This window comes from Camelina sativa, chromosome 15 (assembly GCF_000633955.1).
Source record: "Camelina sativa cultivar DH55 chromosome 15, Cs, whole genome shotgun sequence".
Lineage (NCBI taxonomy): Eukaryota > Viridiplantae > Streptophyta > Magnoliopsida > Brassicales > Brassicaceae > Camelina > Camelina sativa.
In genome coordinates this window covers 18184757-18206797 of record NC_025699.1, presented here as the reverse complement: position 1 = coordinate 18206797, position 22041 = coordinate 18184757, and the positions used below count along the sequence as shown (strand labels likewise).

General features: G+C 38.0%; 3 protein-coding genes and 2 pseudogenes across 4 annotated transcripts; 2 read left to right on the top strand and 3 right to left on the bottom strand.

Moving 5' to 3' along the window:
- On the top strand, positions 1060-3345 carry LOC104747116 (zinc transport protein ZntB-like). 2 transcript variants are annotated; one of them, XM_010468688.2, is made up of 5 exons: positions 1060-1248; positions 1355-2192; positions 2358-2437; positions 2586-2850; positions 2925-3345. In XM_010468688.2, the coding sequence occupies exons 2-5, from the start codon at positions 1427-1429 to the stop codon at positions 3182-3184; spliced, it is 1371 nt and encodes a 456-aa protein (XP_010466990.1). In that variant the 5' UTR covers positions 1060-1248; positions 1355-1426; the 3' UTR covers positions 3185-3345. The 2 variants fall into 2 exon arrangements, with proteins under 2 accessions (XP_010466990.1, XP_010466989.1); XM_010468687.2 differs by having other exon boundaries at positions 1061-1248; positions 1351-2192.
- LOC104747114 lies at positions 3457-5467 on the top strand. Its single transcript, XM_010468686.2, has one exon. The coding sequence runs from the start codon at positions 3596-3598 to the stop codon at positions 5303-5305; it is 1710 nt and encodes a 569-aa protein (XP_010466988.1). The 5' UTR covers positions 3457-3595; the 3' UTR covers positions 5306-5467.
- On the bottom strand, positions 5396-10976 carry LOC104747115 (annotated as a pseudogene).
- On the bottom strand, positions 14694-16242 carry LOC104748584 (annotated as a pseudogene).
- On the bottom strand, positions 17196-18737 carry LOC104748583 (AAA-ATPase At1g43910-like). Its single transcript, XM_010470199.2, has 3 exons — positions 18375-18737; positions 17736-18288; positions 17196-17649 (listed from the first exon to the last, which is right to left on the bottom strand). The coding sequence occupies exons 1-3, from the start codon at positions 18728-18730 to the stop codon at positions 17254-17256; spliced, it is 1305 nt and encodes a 434-aa protein (XP_010468501.1). The 5' UTR covers positions 18731-18737; the 3' UTR covers positions 17196-17253.

The window sequence follows — 22041 nt, the reverse complement described above, 5'->3', positions numbered from 1 at the left end:
CCTGTGTTGAATTCATATATATGACTATTGATTTGGCCTAAACATACATTATGTTTATGAATATTTGAATTCCGTACCCCAACATCGAAATCAATACCCCAAGTATAATTGTTGTGCCATAACATACAAAAACGTGTTTATCGACTAACTCTGTTAAGCTTCCGTGTGCACAACAATCAAAACGACGTCGTTTTGGCTAAACAGAGAAACTAAAATTTTGACCAAAAAGACGTCGTTTTTTATTTCTCTCACAAAATCTCTCTTCCTCTCTCCCGAAACTCTCTCTCGCAGGTAGGAACCCTAGAATTTGGGCATTTTTAATTTTTGAGTCGATCTGAAGTAGTTTAGGCAGCCCAAAATAGGTGTTTAGGCAGCTCTTTCAGATCGACTCGAAATTGAAAACGCCCAAATTCTAGGGTTCCTCTGCCGTGAGAGAGTTTCGGGATAGAGGAAGAGAGATTTTGTGAGAGAAATTGACCAAAACAAGGTCGTTTTGGTCGAAATTTTAGTTTCTCTGTTTAGCCAAAACGACGTCGTTTGGATCGCTGTGCACACGTGGATTCCACGTCAGAACGGTTAAACGGAAGCTTAATAGAGTTAGTCGATAAACACGTTTTTGTATGTTATGGCACAACAATTATACTTGGGGTATTGATTTCGAAGTTGGGATACGGAATTCAAATATTCATAAACCTAATGTATGTTTAGGCCAGATTAATAGTCAAATGTATGAATTCAACACAGGGCTATTGTCGGGGTATGAAAAAGTCGTTTTTCCTCTAGATAAGTATCGACTTTTGTTGTTTATGACGCAATTATCAAGTAATTAAGATTAATTATTATTTAAAGTTTGTTGAGTCAGTTTTTTTAACAAAAGCATATTCAGAAAATTAACTTTACCAGCATGATTACTTTATCTAATTTCACACTAAATTTAGTCTTAATATTTTCATTAAATATTTCAAAATTCACAAAAACTTTTAAACATTTAAATAAAATTTCTTAATAATTATGAGTTTTGTATAATTTTATATATAGTGATTGAATTGGAAAATAGTAAAAGCCATAAAGATTGTATGATCCAATCTGTGCCATTAAATTGGCTCTGACAGATTCCTACTAGTTTCTCTTGTCAACGCCCAGATTCAACTGTTTCATCCTTCTCACGCGTCTGAGTCTCCTCCACAACAGCTTCGTCTAATTAGCTCCGGTGATCTAGCTTCAATTAGATCTCACCCACACCTGCATGTAAGTTTATCCCTTTTGATCTCAATTTGTGTCTCTTCCGGATTTTACAATGTTGTTTAATTTGCTGATCATGGGATTTTGCATCTACCCAATTCGTTTCAGGAAGTGAATTCGCAAGTTTGATGATCAAAGTTTCTATTTTTCTTTGTGGGTTGATTTCAAAAGTTAAGATTTGTCAATGATGCAGCAGCAGCAAGATCGAATTGGTGATGAAGTAGATGAGACAGATCTTGAGTCTTTAACAAGTGGCGTTCCTCGTAGAGACGCTCATAATAGGTTTAGGTCTCATCATCAATTCTCAGGAATGGTGAGACAAAGAGCTTACATTTTTGATGGTGATGGCAAATACTATAACAAAGAATGGGATCTTGCTGAAGGAACAGGGAAAGAGTTTTGTTGGTATCATGTTGAGTTACCTAAAGGGAATCAGAAACTTTCTCAATCAGCTCAGCATCTTATTGATGCTTTGTGTCCACCATTGAAGCTTCAAGACATTCTTTCTCTTGTTAGTAATGGACCCTTTTGTGGGCATGTTGATGGAGCACTTGTTTTTAGAGTTAACTCTCCTGGTCCTGCTTCTAGTAGCTTCACGTTCAAGATTGCTGCTAGGATTACTGAGAATTCTGTGATTACTGTGTCTTTAGGACGAGTTCCTAGGTTAGGATTCTCGCCTATGGGTCAATCGCTTCTCTCGGAAGTTCCTAGTGTGGATTCCCCTTCGTATTACCGTGGTGAGAGGAAGGAAAGAAGTGGGATTGTGATAGAGGAGCATGTTCTTGAATTCTTGCTGACTATGAACCATTCTGAGGAAGCTGATAACCCTGTCCCAACTTCTGTTTCGAATCTTGTTGTGCATATCATTGACACACATGTTGATCAGCTTCAGGATGTTGTTACTAAACTTGAGATTGAATTGGATGCGGTGGAACTCGAAATGGATAGAGGTTAGCTAGCACTCTCTTCTTCAACAGCTATTTTTGTTACCAAAGTCTATATGACTCAAATTAAAAACATGCATTTGCCATTTTTTTGTGCACCATGATAAGGAATTTTTGTGAAGGATTTGATTTGGTTGTTGGTTTCATATGAATAATCGTTTTTGACAATAGGTGGATTTGCTATGAAGAAACAAATGTTGGATGATAGAAGGTTCCCGAAATTGCATCTCAACTTGCAGCGTCTTTTGCAGGTAGAGCTATAGATCACCAAACCTTGAGCTTTCTTCAGAACACTGTTTGGTGTGACTTCATGTCTTTGCAGGAACTTTTTGGTGGTTTAAAAGATTCTGGCTTCATTTCGTGTTTCTACTCTGAGTGAAACATTTCTCTGAGTCTCAGGTGATTGCACATGGGGAACAAGTATTTCCAAGAGTGAAGGAGAAATGTTCCACGAAGCCTTGGTTTCTGGCAGAAGACATCAACTCCTTGGAAGAGTTGATTGGGCGGTTAAGACGTTTAAAAGAGAATGTAGGCTTCATTGCGAACCGTGTCACTGCAATCCAAGCTGGTTTGGATAGCTGGCAAGCCGAGCAAATCAACCGAAAGCTCTACTACCTCTCCTTTCTTTCCATCATATTCCTTCCTCTATCGATTATAACCGGAGGTAAAGCAAAACACCAAAAAAGCCAACACTCTCTTTTCCATTCAAATCACTATCTAACCTGTTGTTGTAACCAGTTTTTGGGATGAACGTTGGAGGAGTTCCTTGGACGGGACAAGACAAACCCGAGCTAGGAGACGGATTTAGAAACGTGATGTACATCTGTCTGATAATGCTGGCTCTAGTGTTGTCCTGCTTCGGTTTCCCAGCGTTATATAGTCGGATAGCTTCTTGGTGGAGTGTTAGAGATATGAAAAGAAGCTGGTCTCTAAACAGAAGATCGTTCCAGAAGAGACCAACCATAGTCCAAGAAAGAAGAGGCTACCTTAGGCTCTAAACCAAACAACTTCCCCTCTTGAGTACTTTCTTTTTCACGTTTCTCTTCTCTCATAAACTCTTGTTCTCCTGTTTAGATCTTTGAGTAATACTACAATGTACAGCTGTGTTATTCTTTCAATTCTTCATTAGATTTATCCAAAACACTGTGAAATGGTGTCAGCCAAAGTCTTGATCTTTACAATATCTTTTGGTTTAGCATTAATACCATTATCCAATGCAATAAGAATAAAAACACTGATTGGTGGTTCCATTGGGAAATAAATACACTAAAAACCACAACAAAATTACGATTCTGCCATTGTCGGTGGATCTTCACTTCACTGGACTTCTCCCTGCAAGCACAGTACGTACTACCATTGAGGATCTGTAGCTCTAAATCTCTTCTGGTTCTGTATCGGAAGAAGAAGAAATGTTTGGCCGACCTGCGATTTCAAGAACCGGAGGGTTCCGTCCTGAAAACTTAGGTCAAAACGCGCTCAACTTAATCGGGAACATAGGCTTCTCACTCTTCGTCTTCGGAGTACTAATCTTCACCATCATCGCCGCTACTTACGAACCAGAGGATCCTCTCTTCCACCCATCTGACAAAATCACAACTTTTCTCACTTCCACGTCTAACGCTACGTTGAGATCTGATGACTCTGTTGTTAGAACCGGCGAAGATTTCATGGTGGCGAATCAAACCGAGATTGCAGCTTTTATCAACATAACTGATGTTGAAGCCACCACTGCCAATAGCAATGAGACCAATGAGGAAGAGGGTAATCAGTTGGAATGTGATGTGAATGCTCCTATTGATTGTAAAGATCAAGAAGTGTTTCATCTTATGATGAAAGCTACGATTGAGCAGTTTAAAGACATTCACTTTTATAAGTTTGGTAAGCCTGCGGTTGGGGAAGGTGTGAATTCTTGTGATATGGCGTGGCGGTATAGGCCTAGAGATGGGAAGAGTGCTGCTTTTTATAAAGATTATAGGAGGTTTGTGATTGGCAAGTCTGAGAATTGTAGTTTGAGTGTGGTTGGGATTGGGGAGTATCATTCGGGTTTGAATGCGAGGAAGAGGAAGAAGAATCAGAAAGCCGGGTTTGAGAAAACGGGTGGGAAGAAAGATGATTTCTCATTGCCTGTTGTTGGTGAAGTAGTGAATGATTCACTTCCTATGGTTGAGTCTGATAACGCGTTTAGAAGTGGGAAATACTTGGTTTATGTTGGTGGAGGAGATAGGTGTAAGAGTATGAACCATTTCCTGTGGAGTTTCTTGTGTGCACTTGGGGAAGCTCAGTATTTGAACCGGACTTTGGTGATGGATTTGACGTTGTGTTTGTCTTCTATCTACACATCGTCTGGCCAGAACGAGGAAGGGAAGGACTTCCGGTTTTACTTTGATTTTGAGCATTTGAAAGAAGCGGCTTCTGTGTTGGATGAAGTTCAGTTTTGGGCAGAGTGGGGGAAATTGCATAAGAAGAAGAATAGTTTGAACCTTCATCTCGTGGAGGATTTTAAGGTCACTCCGATGAAGCTTGCTGGTGTAAAAGATACGTTGATCATGAGGAAGTTTGGGTCAGTAGAACCTGACAATTACTGGTACAGAGTTTGTAAAGGAGATGCAGAGTCTGTAGTTAAAAGACCGTGGCATTTGTTATGGAAATCAAGAAGGTTGATGGAAATTGTCTCTGCGATTGCATCGAGGTTAAACTGGGACTACGATGCAGTACACATTGAGAGAGGAGAGAAAGCAAGAAACAAGGAGCTTTGGCCTAATCTTGAAGCAGATACTTCCCCGAGCACTCTCTTGTCGACCTTGCAGGACAAAGTAGAAGAAGGAAGGAATCTCTATATAGCAACAAATGAAGAAGAGTTATCCTCCTTCAACCCTTTGAAAGACAGGTATGCCACTCATTTTCTTTATGACTACAAAGATCTGTGGGACGAGAGCAGCGAGTGGTATTCAGAGACTACAAAGCTTAATGGAGGCAATCCGGTAGAATTTGATGGTTACATGAGAGCATCTGTTGATACAGAAGTATTCTTGAGAGGCAAGAAGCAGATTGAAACATTCAATGATCTTACAAACGACTGCAAAGATGGAGTTGGGACTTGCAATGCTGCAACTTCCTGATCCCCATTAGGTTCTTCATTTGTTTGTTGTTTGAAATCATCTTGTACCACTTGTTTCCAGTTTTGTCTTGTAGAATAGCTTTGTATTTTCTATTACTGTTGTTTCGTCTCTCGTGACTTTTAGACTAATATTTGCCCTTTGGGCATTTCTAGTTTGGTTCTATTTCTTTGAAATGCAAAAACTGAGAAGAAGATGATATTATTGATACACAAAAAATTGTTTTGGTACAGTGAAGAACGGTATTACTTGAGACAACTAACAAAAGTGATGCAAAATTAAGAAAAAATGTTTCATCGTCTTTGTTTACCACTGGTCTTCTCCTTCTTAATTGGAAAAAGGGTGAGCTTCTTCTTGCCAGAGTCTGCTATGGCGTCAGCTTTCTTGAGCAGTGAAATGGCAACTTGATGCTGTCTTTCGTTTACCGTCTTCTCATCCATGAACGGTTTAACCTCAAAGGTTCCTCTGGTGAAATGTCTAGCAACCTACAAAAGACATATTTATTCCTCAGTTGTGTCAGAAAATCTAATATTCAGACAGCTTCATCAATGCAAACTTCTGGCTAACGCGAATCCCATCAAAGGAGGAAGAGTGCTGAAGGTACCTTTAAGAGAATCCATACTTTCAGGGAACTACTGAGGATAGCAAGCCGCGTCCTCTTCCCCGTTGTCAAGAAGCTTGACATATGACTGTCCACCCGCAATATGAATCTTGGCCACGACTTGGGGTTCTCTAGGTCTCCTCTTTTCTCCATCTTTGCCTGAAATTTTAGATCGTCATGACATGGACCAAAACATCATTGACGGATGGACGTTTAAACAAAATGGAGAACAACAACAACATCAACAATCACTTATTCTAGATGCTCTTCATTTGGTTGGAAAGAGAATTAACAGAAAAGAGTCTATATTGTAACACTCACGAGCTGCCGACAAATCTCTTGCTCAATTTTTGAATAGGAAGTTTCCAGTGCCTCCACTCTACCAGTTGCGTGACAGCAAGAACACGGTTCACTGATCATGAATGTTACACTTGGTCGAACCTGTGAAAAAGTTAGATCCACTGCAATAAGTATAGATCAAGGGCTCAGTTCTTTCTGGGGAACGACCACAGCTGTAACAGTATATAGTGGACGTGCTATGCCAAAAGATTTGATCAGAAGCTCTACAGAAAGAGTAAAATATCCACAAGTTGGAACTATACCCTTTTTCTTGTTATTTCCATAAGTCCGTGCCTAGACAGCTCTGATACTTTTACCAGTGACCTATCTCTCTCCACTGCTTTCTTAACCTCTTCATAAACGAGTCTCTTATTTGCTGAAACCCAAAAAAATAAACAAGAATATTCAAGATATCCATTGTCCACACCAAAAAAAAAAAGATATCCATTGTTCAAGAAACGGATTTGCACATCTAAAATTTGAAGTGACTGCATGAAAAACAATGACATTCTAACTTACATTCATCTGCCATGTCAATGAAATCTACCACAATGATACCGCCAATATCTCTCAGCCGAATCTCCCTTGCAATCTGAATCATGATCACATCGAGTATTAATAAATAATTTTCAAGATCAGCATATTGCAAAACTTGAATAGACTTCAAGGAGAACTACACAAGTCAAGCAGGCCTCACACAGTTACTCTTTCTCCCTGTTAAAATTTTCCTAAGGCATTTACTAATCATTGGATAATTCATACACCCATAAATATGCTCGTATCTGACCTCATGACACATTCTGTAGAATAATTACTAAGGCAATTTTCAGAGGAAGAATTTGTGCCGCAAAAGGTTGGCGAATATAATATGTAATCTAGCAGCCAAAATGTATCACATACTTGTCTGGCAGCAGCAAGATTAACTTCTAAAATAGCTTTCTCCTGTGAATTACCCTGACCAAACATTCCATGTCCTCCGTTCACATCAATAGAGACCAACGCCTCAGTTTGTTCAATCACTAAAGAACCTCCATTGGATAGTGGAACTCTGCAGGAGGCAAAATATACATTTACATGAAGATATCTGGGAAGGAAAAGGTGGGTCATAACTCCCGAAGTGCGGTGTTAGCCACTTCTTACCTTTTACTGAGAATACCTTCGATTTCCTCCTCGATGTCATATAAATCAAAAAGAGGGATACCCTTATCATGCAGTTCCACTCGATTACAAAGATCAGGTGCCATATCCTGCAGGTAGTGTGTAACCTGTAAACTAATACCAGTTAGTGAAATAATTTGGATACAGTATTACTCTATTGGGGATCCGTTCTAGACTATGGTACAGTTTAATTATCTGCAAGTGCAAGAATTGGTACAAATAGAGAAGACGTAACACATCTAACTGGAGCTTTTAATTAAGCATTTGAAAATAACATTCAAGATATGATGTAAATTAATAAATGTATGAAGGTACTAAGATCATTGTTTAGACAAGGAAAGTCTCCTTCGACACACTATCCATTTCTTATTGTGGAAAATGAAACTGAGAAAAATGAGGGCAATGTACCTCATGGTATGTCCTGGGAGAGTCAACTACCATCTTCTCAACCTGAAAAACACAAGATGTTACTGTCACTTGAATGTCCACCCATAGAACCTTAAGGGGCAAATGGGGCAAATCGAGGAGAAAAATATGAAAAATGGCCTAACTACCTTGTCATTGAAATAGTCCTGCACAACTGAGAGTGTTTGACCCATTGCTCTATGTAGCAGCGCTGGAATGGCTCCTTCAACACCTTCATCTGCAGCAAGAGCTGCAGATTTTGCTTCATCTGATATGTTCTTCCAGGTTAAAAGCAGACCTTCTAAGTCTTTCTGCAGTTCTTCTAAAGAATGGCCAGCAGCTACAGTTCTTACAGTCAGGCCAAAACCCTGAGGCTGCAATGTTTTTGCTATAACTTTTAACCGGGTTCTCTCAACTCCCGAAATTTTTTTCGAGACTCCAATTCGTTTGCAGCGAGTCAGTAATACCTATACGGAAAAACTTTATTTCAGACAATAGAATCATAAGAAACGATAGGGAAAAGTGTCACAGGAAAAAACACATGTCATACCCAGAATCTACTTCTCAGTTTCGGGTAAGCAGTAAGAGTTGGACCTTTCGTACCGAGGCCCTCTTTAACAACTTGCACAATTATCTTGGTGCCTTTCCGAACTTGAATCCACTTATCATCCTTAGATGACATCCCCTTAGAAGTTTTTGCAACTGATCCATTAGGAACGAGGGAATCTGCAGAGTGTTCTCTTTCCAGAGGAATAAAGCCATTTTCAGATCCAACTTCCACAGCACCATGGTTCCCTACAGTTCCATTAACTAGTCCAGCTAGAGCATCTGAGACATGATCTTCATCATTTTCATGCTCATCGTCATCATGAAAAGATTCCCCAGGGTCATTTGAATCAATGTCTAATAAACTACTGGCTTCAAAGTCATAGGAAGTATGTTCGATTTCATGGGGAGCTGGAATGTCATTGATAGAGAGGACCGGAGAACTATCAGCTGCTTGCCTCTTTGATCCATCACAGAATGGAGGGAATATGAATGGTTCCCTGTTTGACTTAATGTCCATGAAAGAATGTCTAGCACTTCCGATATTCACAAATGCACCACCCATATGGGGCACAAACTTAGTGATTACGCCCAGGTAAACACTATCACACTGCACATTGGTCTTAACTGGTTCCAACAATAACTCAACCAGCTTTTCACCTTCCAAGACAGCAATCCTTTGCACAGTACATATAGAAGAATTGATCAGTATTGTAGTAGAAATGGATTCTGGTTGAAACAATCCATCATCAGGTAAGAGAGTCTCAGTCAGCTGGTGATGTTGTTCATCAGTATCTAAGTCGTTTTCAATTTCATCACAGCTTTCGACATCTTGTTCGCTATCAGTCTGCATATTCCTTGCATGTGGCAAAGTAATAGATTCTTGAAGAAACCACGGTTCCTCAATAGGCTGATAATTGTCAGAAAATAACGCCCTAAATTTCAAGTTCTCTGACGAAAAAGCTGCAAGCTCATCACCGAAGAAAGATTCATCTCCTACTTGCTTATCATTCAGAAGTGGTCTCGGGACTTCTATAGCACTATCGGCGGAATTGCATTCATCTGCCAAACCACTGGAAGCATTTGAGTTTTAAAACATTTTGCAAAGGATGAAAAGAGACAGAAGGAGGAGGAACCACGGAAATGTAACCTTCGCTTTGAGCTTAAGTAACAGAATTTGGAAAAAGGTAAGCATCATCAATCCAAGACCCCCATACGTAGGATTCTTGTGATTTTGAGGAAGCACTCATCCATGAATCATTTACAACTATTTTTCTCTCTCGACTGACAGAAGAAGGAACAGGTAACGAAAATTGTGGCCCTGGTCTCCAGATGACATCAGATGAAGACCCGTATCCAGCTTTTAACAAATAATTATACCTGAAATTTACACCAGAAGCAATCTGCCAAGCATATTAAGCTATAAGACATAAGAACTAGCTCTCAACAAAAGAGTTTGGTTCCTTTTAATTCTACGAGTGAAGATTAAAATATTTATGTAAAGTAAGATACACCTCTACTTATGTCCGCTAAGGCTTAAGTGAAACAAGTGAATGGATTACCTTGACTTTAGCTTCCCATTCATTTTCATTTTCAGTAGGCGACATTGAGATTGCACAGTCTGGCTCCCAGCTACCTAAAGCGGAAGGATCTCCAGTAACATAGAGATGTTCACTGGGTGCCAGATCAGCTTCCACAATCCAAACAACCTCGCATAATCCTTTGCGCAGACTAGCCGGCTGTTCTGAGAATACAGAAAACCCAAAATATCAATAGTTGAAAATACAAACATCAAAATCTGAGGCACAACAAAACTGAAAACACCACAGGAAAGTTAAACAATGCGAAATGTTTTCTTCTCCCAGTTACCTTGTTGGGCGCTTATAATAGCAGACCTTGTACGTAAACGAGAGACCCCAAAGCACAAGGTGAGCCTAAAGGTCTTCCCAGGCTCAACATTAGAGAACATATATCTGTTGAACGACAGAGAATCTAAGTCATTACAAATGGCATATCCTGTTCAAAAAATGGTATAATTTTCCCTCTAATCTTGTTGTGTCAATATATTATCAAAAACTGAGTTCAGGGAGGAGCCCTGTGAGATATGAACTCAAGAGACTGAGTAGAAACAGGAAGAGCAAGGTACAATTCAACATTTTTCCCAAAAGTAAACTTCCACTAAAAGCTCTAACAACACTATCTAAGAAACCCATCTCCACAATTTATTAATTAAATGCCCAAAGCTTCAATTTCAATTAGAACAGACCACAGACAAAGTGTATGATAGAATGCCCCAACGAAATAACTTACGAAGAAACAGGAAACCCAGAAGTAAAAAGCCACGAGGAGCGTGAAGAAACTGAAAATTGAGGAAGACGACGCCATGGGACTTCAGCAACATCCATGGTACTACTGAGTTGCTATTGAGTTTCACCAACACACGGACCCGGTGGACGAAACGAGCGGAGTTAGAAGCGCCAGTTTCTATGATGGTGAAGAAGAGAGAGCCGAAGCCGAAAGAAGTGGAAAGAGCTCGGCTTTTTTGAGCAAAGGCTTAGAAATTGAGATTCCGCCGTGGAGGTGCTCGAGAAGATGACGATAACGGAAGGATATGGTGGTGACTGGTGTGCCTCCTTTTCTTTGGCTTTGGCGCCTTGCTGTGGCACGTGCGAAAGATATTGTATCATACGTGTGAAACTCTCTAAAGCCCAATAACAATTAATAGTTAGATTTGTGATCTACTTTTGGCCCATTAATTCAGGTCTAGATTGGACTCACCTGCTACATGTTTAACAACTGTTGTTCCAAGAAAAAAATAGAGAGAAAATAACTATTGGAACAACTATTGGACAGACTTTAGCCGATGCAAAATCATGAATAACTATTGGAACGACTATTGGACTTTAGCCGATGTAAAATCATGAATAACTATTGGAACAACTATTGGATTTTATTTTAACATCGGCTATAGTTATTCCAAATAAATAGAGAAAATGATCATATAAAACGATTTCTCCTAAGAACTTTAGCTGATGCAAAATCATGAATAATAGTATCAAAATCCATGCTTTCTAACATAGTTTTCTCAATGCATAAAATGGCTAAACCGTTCAATCTTTCTTGAGACATTGAAGATCTCATGTAATTTTTCAATAGCTTTAATTTTGAGAAGCTTCTCTCAGCGGATGCTACAGTAACAAACTAACAGGTGTAGTTAGAAGAAGTCTATAAGCAATTGAAACATTTGGGTAACACCCTATACTTTCAACAAATTCAAGCACCTCACTAGGTGTCATTGGCACATCTAGTAAAACCATTTGTAAAACTTTCAATTCAGAATAAAAGTCATTTAAATCAACATCTGATACAATGCCATGAGAAAATGTTTTCTGAAAATTAGTGCAATACTCTCTTAATTCATTTTCATCAAGTGACTTTAATTTCAAAGAATCAAATAAAAACCCAATAAACACTTTTAAAAGTAGTATTTGCTCAAACCTATTTTTAACCGAACCAATTGCCATATCTACAACAACAAGAAAATAATTAACTCTAAAATCATCTTCAACAGATAATGCTTCTTTATCAAGGTCATGTGGGAGAAAAAGAGCTATTTCCCCCCCCCCCCCCCCCCCCNGAGAACTATCATATCTAGCTAGATAGAGCCAGAACTTTGACCACAATGTAGATATCCCCGAAAACAAAGTTCGATTCATATTTCTCAACTAAACCAAAGTTCTATACTTATATCTCCCTAAATCTGAGTTGCATTGGTTTGGATTGTGGACCCAAGACTAAACCAAATATACCCGAAGTTAAACCAATTAAAGACCCGATTCTTTACCCAATTCTGATCCGCTAGTTCATAAACCTAAAAATCCCCAATTTTCAAACATAAGAACCCTAAATTGATTTGGCATAAGAAATTTACAGCAACCGATGCCTCCATCGTAAACTTTAATAACTGAATTGAATATAATTGACTTTCTCAAGAAAAAGAAGAACAAATCATGTTTGCTCTTTTACAAAAAGAAAACTTTCAGCAAAAGAAAAAGGTTATGAATTTGCAAAAGGTTACAAATTTCCTTTGCAAAAGGCTACAATAATCTAATGAATGAAGAGAAGATCGAGTTTGAAAAATAGAGGGAGAGCTAATCACTTCGTACCACGAACAATTTGATTTTATTGCTTCTCCTCCTCCGATCAAATATTTAAAGCGACCAAAATATTTCATCGCCATTGGTTTTGTTGAAAGCTAGTGAAAACCTCGATTATCAATCCCCTTTCCACCACCATCTCCGATGGTTATGACTTCCCCGGCGCCGATGAAAGCACCAATTCCCTCTTCAGCCATAATCACTGCACCGCCACTTTCATCCCACTGATCAAATCCCAAATCCTAAATCATGTTGTCACGTAATCCATGGTTACCCAAAATCACTGCACAGCCGCAAGCTTAGCCTTCCAATTCTCTTCTTCTATTAATTGCATCGGCTCGACGGAGGAGGGAGATTCTTAATTCCCACCGGGATGGATTTTAGGAAGACAAAGAGCCAATTCAGTTCCACAATGGTTTCGATTTGCTGTGTCATTAGAGTCGTTTGCTCCCATGGTTATATTTAGGGTTTCTAATTAATGGGAATTTGGGGAAGACAAGAGTTTGGTCGGGTCAAAAAAAAACGTTGGGTCAAATATAAGGTTTAGGTTGGTCAAATTGGTTTTAGGTTTTTTAATAGACGGTTAAGTAAGCAATAAACCAGTGGAAACCAAGGATTGTGGGTAATTAGATCTCGAACTTTTAATTCGGGGAGATATAAGTATAGAACTTTGGTTTCGTGGAGAAATAGGAATCGAACTTTGTTTTCGCGGATATCTACATCGTGGTCAAAGTTCCGGCTCTATCTAGCTAGATATGATAGTTCTCGGGGGGAAATAGCTTGTTTTCCCGGTCATGTGGAGAAAAGATCTCACATCTGATTGATAGATGTAAAGGGACTTCACTAATATATAAAAGGTTAGGGTCTCTCCACTCATTGGCAATTGGTTTTGAGTTGTAAGCCCACAGTAAAGCCCAAATTTAACATGGTATCAGAGCCTACACACGATATCCCGTTAATTAATCCGGCCTAGACAGAGGCCCAATCACCCCATTAATTGATGGCCTAAAGGAAGGCCGAATTTCATTGAGATAGCTAAATAAAGAACATTATCTCGAGGGGGCGTGATGGATTGTCGAGATTAATAGCTAGAAGAACCATTATCTCGAGGGGGCGTGTGGAGAAAAGATCCTACATCTGATAAATGTAAAGGGATTTCAGTAATATATAAAAGGTTAAGGTATCTCAACTCATTACCAACTGGTTTTGAGTTGGAAGCCCACAGTAAAGCCCAAATTTAACATAGCCATTAATCTCGACAATCCATCATGTCATTCTCATCAAATTGTTTCTTTCTAAAGATACGATGCTTAGTTGGAAATATAAGATCAATTGCTAGACCTTGAGCTACTTTCAAACAAGAATTAAATCCTTCATTTCTAAACTTTTCAAAAAACAGCATTATACCTTCCAATTGTCTTAAAGCAATATCGATGCACATGGATTTGGATTTTGGATTGTAAACTCTTGCGTACCGTGTTCATAACAAACAGTAATTCATACCAAATAGTCATGCCAAGTAAAAACTACTCAAAATTCTCAAGAGAGCCAATTAACTCTCAGTTTCACTTTTAGTTATGGCATCATCACAAGATTCAAATAAATCAAATAAAGCTAATCGTATTTGGGGAGCTTGAAACATTATAGCTTTAACACTTTTGATACGACTTTCCCAAGTATTGGAGAGACATTTCACTGTTAAGTATGGAGCATGGTCACAAAGAATCTCCCATCTTTTAGTAGAACAAGAAAACAATACATATATACGTTGTAAAATTCCAGAGAAAGAAATAGCTTTCACACAGAATGTGTCATATCACTAACCACAAGATTAAGACAAATGACAAGCACATGGTATATATAAGGCTTTTGAATTAATATCAAGTAATCTTTTTTGAACTCCTTGATGTTTTCTTTTCATATGAGAACCATTGTCATAACCTTGACCTCTCACATTTCCAACATCAGGATCCAAAGATGTTAGAGCATCTCTTAGTTTATCAAAGAGACCTAATCCAGATGTAACGACTACAGTAGTTAATATTATAAGACTGAGTCTCCCCCTAATACTTCATACACAACCAACATGTAGTTTACTATAGAATTTGTCACATCTGGTATGAAGTAGAACTGAAATATAATTAAAGTAACTTCTAATAAGTCATAAGATAATTAATAGCATCAGTTATGTCTGAGCATCTTTTAATTCTTTAGTCTTAGCATCTTCAATCTCACTCTCTTCCTCAACTTTGGTAATTTCTTCCTTCTTCATTTTCTTGTTTTCCAGGAATTTTAGGAGACCTTTGAGCGCAATATCAGCGTTCTTACTCGCCATGAGCTGCTGCGCGACTTCTGCCGGAGTTGCACTCACCTCAAGGACAACCTTCTCAAGAGGATCAAACAGGACATGGTCATCAATTTTGAGGTATATAGCCACAAGTTTCTTCAACACAAAAGGGGTGCAATAATCCATGAGAATGTGAAGATCCATTCTTCCTGGCCTCAGCAATGCCGGGTCGAGCTTCTCCTTGTGATTGGTTGTAAAAATTATGATTCTTTCTTCTCCACAGCTCGACCAAAGTCCATCTACAAAATTCAATAGGCCAGACAAAGATACCTGTCCAGAAAGAAGAAGATTCATAATAAGGTTCAAAAACAGAGAGGTTAATAAAAACAGAGGAATCTTTTTTTTGAACTTACCCCAGGGTCACGCTTCTTTGTTTTCTTTTCGAGCTCAACAGCTTCTTCCTTTTTGGTCTGGCGTATAGAAGACGAATCAGCTCCACAATCAATGTCTTCAATGAGAAGAATTGACCTGTTCTTGGTAGAGGTAAGAATCCTCCGCAACTCAGCATCGTCTCTAACGCTTTGAATTTGGAGATCATAGATATTGTAGTTCATGTGATTAGCTATTGCAGCCACCATAGAGGATTTTCCTGTACCCGGTGGACCGTAAAGAAGATATCCACGTTTCCAGGCGCGTCCCACACTTTTGAAGAAGTCTTTTCCTTTAGCGAAAGCATCAAGATCGTCGATCATGGTGGTCTTGAGTTGCGGCTCCATAGCTAAGGTCTCAAAGGTCGTGTGGTGCTCGAAAATAGCTGATTCCCATGATGAATCTCTTTTATCGTAAGTGTAGATGTAGAGATCTTCGCGATGTCTCATGATCTCCGCAGCTGTTTTCGCAAAGTGTGGGAAGTAATCTTTCATTATCTTCTCACGAAACTCCTTCTTACAAGTCAGATGAAAGTACCTGAAACATGAAACACTGTAAGAACAACAAAAATATTAAGACTTCAGTCAAGGAGAAGAGAGAAGAAGCAAAGTATACTTTTTCTCGTAGGGATAATTTTTAGTCTCAATGAAGCGTAGAATCCACTAATTGTGTTGAGAGGGACTCCGAGATTTGGCTCAGCGTCTGGATTCTTGAGATCACTCGAACCCACGAGGATTTCTCCGGTGGAGAGTCCTGCCAGACGCGTGGTTAAGTAAACTTTGGCCGCACGGAAAGTATTATTTTCGCAAAAATCCCATTTATGATCGATCACAAACGTGAAATTCGACTTAAAGTGAGAAGAGAACAACCCTACAACTTTCACAGTGATGTAATCACGGATTTTCTTAGGCACAATCTCGTTGAAGATGTTTCGGAGAATCAACGTGATTGCAGATAAAGATGTGTAGAGAGCGAAAACAGTTGATACAGAAGGGACTTGGCTAAAGAGAGAAGCCATTGCTTAAGCGAAGAAGAGCTTTCGTAAAGAAGTGAGAGAGTATATGTGTTTTTTTAGGGTTTATAAAGAGTTTGTACTTTAGAGTGGCGAGCAAGAAACTATATATATAATAAGATTATTACTATAATCACACAAGAAAGAAAAAGAAAGTTTGGCTTTTTAGGGTAAGCGTAGGAGACTTACACAAAATATGGACAAATTGAAATATGTTAATGTATCAGTGAATAATGTATATTAGTTTAAAACTTTCTGTTAAGATATAAGTAGTGAATGTAAATCATAGATATAAAATTAATTATAGAATTTTAATTCTATTTAATTGATTGACAATTTTAAAATAATATCTTGATATATGTTTTATTTTTTTGTTATTTTGTTTGTTTTCTTTTTCCATTATGCAATGAAGAAAATTAGCTATTTTTTAACATGTGTCAACATCTAATCGATAAATTTGACATATGCAATAATGTGAGTTAAATAACTTTGAAAACTAAATTTTATATAATAAGATATAATCTAATTTAAATTGCGTGTGTTAATTTTAATTAAAACCCGACAATAAAAAATAACAAAAAATTATAAAGGAGTGAAAATAAATTAACTAAACTACCTTTTGAGAAAGAAAAAAAAACTATAATGTTAACTGGATCTAAATTAACAAAATAAGTAATGTATCAAAATTGTAAGTAGATACATTACTTATTTTGTTAATTTACTGATGATGACAGAAACCTATGTATATGTCTTAAATATTGTAATGACTAAAGCAAATCAGTTTATAAAATGATAGGTTTAAAATAAACATTACTTGCATTGGTGGTTGGATTCGAGGTTCCTTGAGAAAGAAATTAAGTGACAGGGTTACCGGTTTTCAGCCAAACTATTGGGTTATATAAACAAAAATATATGTTTAATTATGAGTCTCTTAGGTATTGATTGGTTCTCCTCTGGTATGAAGAAATGGTTATTATTGCCAAAAGGAATTGACATACAAATTATATACTTTCTATGTTAAGCTTCTGTAGTGTCAACATCTTCAATTTCCCCCTCTTCCTCTACTTTGGTATCTTCTTTCTTCAACTTCTTCTTTTTGAGGAATTCGATATCAGCGTTCTTACTCGCCATGAGCTGCTGCGCGACTTCTGCCGGAGTTGCACTCACCTCAAGGACAACCTTCTCAAGAGGATCAAACAGGACATGGTCATCAATTTTGAGGTATATAGCCACAAGTTTCTTCAACACAAAAGGGGTGCAATAATCCATGAGAATGTGAAGATCCATTCTTCCTGGCCTCAGCAATGCCGGGTCGAGCTTCTCCTTGTGATTTGTTGTAAAAATGATGATTCTTTCTTCTCCGCAGCTCGACCAAAGCCCATCTACAAAGTTCAGTAGGCCAGACAAAGATATCTATCCACAAGGAAGAAGATTCATAATAAGGTTCAAAAAACAGAGAGGTAATAAAAAAACAAAACAGAGGAATATTTCTAACTTACCCCAAGGTCACGCTTCTTTTTTTTCTTTTCGAGCTCAACATCTTCTTCCTTTTTGGTTTGGCGTCTACAAGACGAATCAGTTCCACAATCAATGTCTTCAATGAGAAGAATTGACCTGTTCTTGGTGCCGGTAAGAACCTTCCGCAACTCACCATCGTCACTAATGCTTTGAATTTGGAGATCATAGATATTGTAGTTCATGTGATTAGCTATTGCAGCCACCATAGAGGATTTTCCTGTACCCGGTGGACCATAAAGAAGATATCCACGTTTCCAGGCGCGTCCCACGCTCTTGAAGAAGTCTTTTCCTTTAGCGAAAGCATCAAGATCGTCGATCATGGTGGTCTTGAGTTGCGGCTCAATAGCTAAGGTCTTGAAGGTCGTGTGGTGCTCGAAAATGGCTGCTTGCCATGTTGACTGTTGCCGGTTGTAAGTGTAGATGCAAAGATCTTCGCGATGTCTTATAATCTTTTCTGCTGATTTTGCAAAGTATGGGAAGTAATCCGTCATTATCTTCTCACGATATTGCTTCTTACAAGTCAGATGAAAATACCTGAAACATGAAACCAGTACTGTAAGAACAAAAATGATATTTAAGATTAAGATCAAGGAGAAGAGAAAGATTAAGATTAAAAGTACTGTTTCTCGTAGGGAAAACTCTTAGTCTCAAGACAGTGTAGAGTCCATTCAAGATGAATCCCTTCAAACTCATCAGCGATCTTTGCGTTGACAGGGACTCCGATATTTAGCTCAGCCGCCGGATTCTTGAGATCACTCGAACCCACTAGGACTTCTCCCGTGGAGAGTCCGGCGAGGCGCGATGTTAAGTAAACTTCGGCGGCACGAAAAGTCTGATTATCACAAAACTCCCATTTTTGCTCGATCACAAACGTAAAACTCGACTGATAATAAGAGGAGAACAAGTCTATAAATTTCACTGTGTAGAGGGCGAAAACTGTGGATACAGAAGGGACTTGGTTAAAGAGAGAAGCCATAGCTTAAGCAACAAGGAAGATGATGAAGAGCTTTGGTTAAGAAGAGTATGTGCTTATTTGGGGTTTATAAAGAGTTTATAGTGGTGAACATAAAAGAGAAACTTGCAAACTTTTAATAGTTTAATGCTTAATCAAGAAAGAAAAAAATAATGTGAAGGAAATTTACACAAAATTGAATTGTGTCCATGTGTCTATGAATTTGTTTAAAAGATTCTATTAACTACTAAGATATTCATAATAGATGCAAGTCATAAAGAGAAATATATATATATATATATATATATATATATATATATATATANATTTGAGAGTTTTCTATCATTGGAAAAGTATCACATACTATTAAAAAGAAAAAAATTATCTAACCAAACTAAAATAAAATTTAATGATATTATTGTCTTCTACAAAAAATTACAATGCACAAAATCTAAAATAAATAATAAAAGTAAAACATAAGGAAATATGCAACAAAAATCTTATCATATAAAGTATGGTTTGAAAAGTTACTAATTCATAAGATTGCGACATGTGTCAAAATCTTATTATGTTGTAGATTATTAAAATAATAAAATTATGAAAAAGTCTTATTATTATCTTGTAAAAGTTACTATTTTATAAGATCGTGACATGTGTCAAAATTTTTGTTATGGTGTAGATTATTAAAATAATAATAAAGTTTTATTATTATGTCGTAAATTATACAATTTTGTAAAAAAATTATTATGTTGTAGATTATTAAAATAATAATAAAATCTTATTAAACGAAGAAAAAAAAAGAGTGTTGCTTCCATCATAAAATATCTCTCTTTAGGCGATCGCTCATACACTACTCAAGCAAAAACATCTTTCTTTAAGTCACTGTTTCCGGCCGGCGCTGGCTTCTCCGGCGTCGGTCGGCCCTCTCTTTTTATTCTAGTTTTTCATTTTTCCTTCCTATATAGTTTTTTTTAGATTAAAATAAAATATTTTATCATCTTCAATTGCTCTTCACCGTTACGGTGATGGTTGCTACCCTCTACGCCAGTGATAGGGGTTTCGTGGGACATCTCTCCTTTTTTCCGGCAGTTATCCCCACACCAAAGCCCATGATTTGATGTGATGTATTCTCTTTGTCGCAGATCTATAAATGGAGAATTCGAGATATGGTGTTTTCACAACCATTTTCACAATTTCCAGTGGTCGTTCAAGCCTCTGAGCCTAACGATTCTTCTTAATGGGTAAGCCGATGAATTTAAGGTGTCAAAATTTTGGAGCCTCTTTTACGGTGTTACCGGGACAAGCATATCTGCTTTGGAAAAAACACCCATGAAAACCACCATGGAGAAAGGGACAATTGTGGGGTGAAGATATAGCGATAATAAGCAATTATCAATGGATGAATAAGGCAAATTTGATTTTGATATCACGAAGGAGACAAGTTTCAGAATCAAGTCTAACAACATTCAGTTTCAGTTTATTAATCAAGGTTATGCCAAGTGCATTTTGGAGTTTCATCAAAAAGATGATAGTTATTTACAATTGTATGAAAGGGGGACTTAACAAATGTTATCTGTTAGCCCGTAAGGCTTTTGTTGGAAAGCAGGGTTAATCTACTCTTTTCTCAAAATTGTGTTCAATTTCCTTTATTTATGATAATCGGTTGTATTTGATTTGTTTCTATACTTTGTAAACGCATTCTGATATCTATGATAATTTGCTGTTAAAAAAGAAAATTATTATTATGTTGTAAATTATACAATTTTGTAATTCTAAAGAAAACGAAATCGTCCTAACAAAAAAATTCATAATTCAAAAACATAAAAAAAATCATACAGATAATTTTACAATATAGATATACGTAGTTATCGTAGTTAAAACTAACATGTGTCACGATCTGTGAGTTACTATTTTTGTTTTGTTAAAAGGCTTTCAATTTAAGTTGCAGGAGAAAAAAAGTTTACAAGGCCAAAGCCCAATCCGGAAGCCCGTTTAGAGAAATAAAACATAGAATGGAAACGCATAGTTATGAAAGAACCAAAAGTTGAACCCTCAGTTAGAATTGAACCAGATTTACAGTTGGGAGATAACCACCTCTAACCAGCTCCATTATTGCACCTGAATCGACCAAACACTGGCGTAATGGAGAGTTGAGACCTCTTGGAGATTAGGGTATGGTTGTTGTTGTCTCTGCCGCTTCTTCTCCAGAGAACCAGAGGTGTAGAAGCGAGAGAGATAGTTCCGACTGAGTGTCTCGCAGACTAGAAGCTTTGTTCCTGATGAATACATCAATTTGACGAAGGAGGAGATCAACAAACTTGTAGCTGTTCCTGTGAAGCCGGTGATTTATTTCCGACCAGATGGTGTAGATCACGGCTTGCCAAGCTAGTAGTGCAAGTTTCCTAGAGTCACGCGATCCCCGGGAGTTCAAAAGACGTTGGATAGTCGTGCTCCATGATCGAGAAGGATGGAGGTTGCAACGAGTAGCGGACCAGATCGACCAGCTAAAGGAGCAGTCAAATAGCAGATGATCTCGTGTTTCTTGCTGGATCCCACAAAGTAAACACAGTGGATCTACTTGGAGACCCCAGTTGAGTAACCGGTCTTTGGTGGGTGATCTGTTCAACATGAACAGCCAAGTTAGAAACTTATGCTTTGGGATACCTCAAAGAACCAAACAATAGTATGCCAAGGAACAGAGGGATGATTTGCCGTTATCGCTGAGCAGATAATGCTTGTAGTATGCCGACCCTTAAGTGAATCATCAATCCACCAGAGGTAAGAATCTGGTTCTTCTGTTAGATGAATGGTAGAGATCTATGTGGAGATTGACTTGTGAGTCCGATCTTGCAGGTGGGAGATTCCAAGCATCGTGTCGCCACAGATCCGATAACCGAGTTCCTCGACGAATGCCAACTTGATAGATCCCATCTCCTTGAAGGTAAGTTGTCATTTTTCCCAACCTACTCCAGTTATCTGTCCAAAACAGACACGATTCACCATTTCCACGCTTCAACTTAATCCAAGGGTAAGCCATTTCCCTAATTTTTAGCAGCTTGTTAGTTAACCAAGAGTGTTTATTATCTGTTTTCCTTGTCCAGAAGCTTCTAAGATTACTAGAGAGGACTTCTTGCCTGAACCACGCTACCCATACTGATCCGGCTCAGAAGAAAATTAACCAGATGAGCTTTAACATGCAACCTATGTTCCAAGCCTGTAAGTTACGGATCCTTAGCCCCCCTTCCTTCTTTTCTAATATGACAGTCTCCCAAACAACCCTTGCTGAATGATGTCCCTCTGTCGTACCCTTCCATAGAAAAGCACTCGAAAGAGAG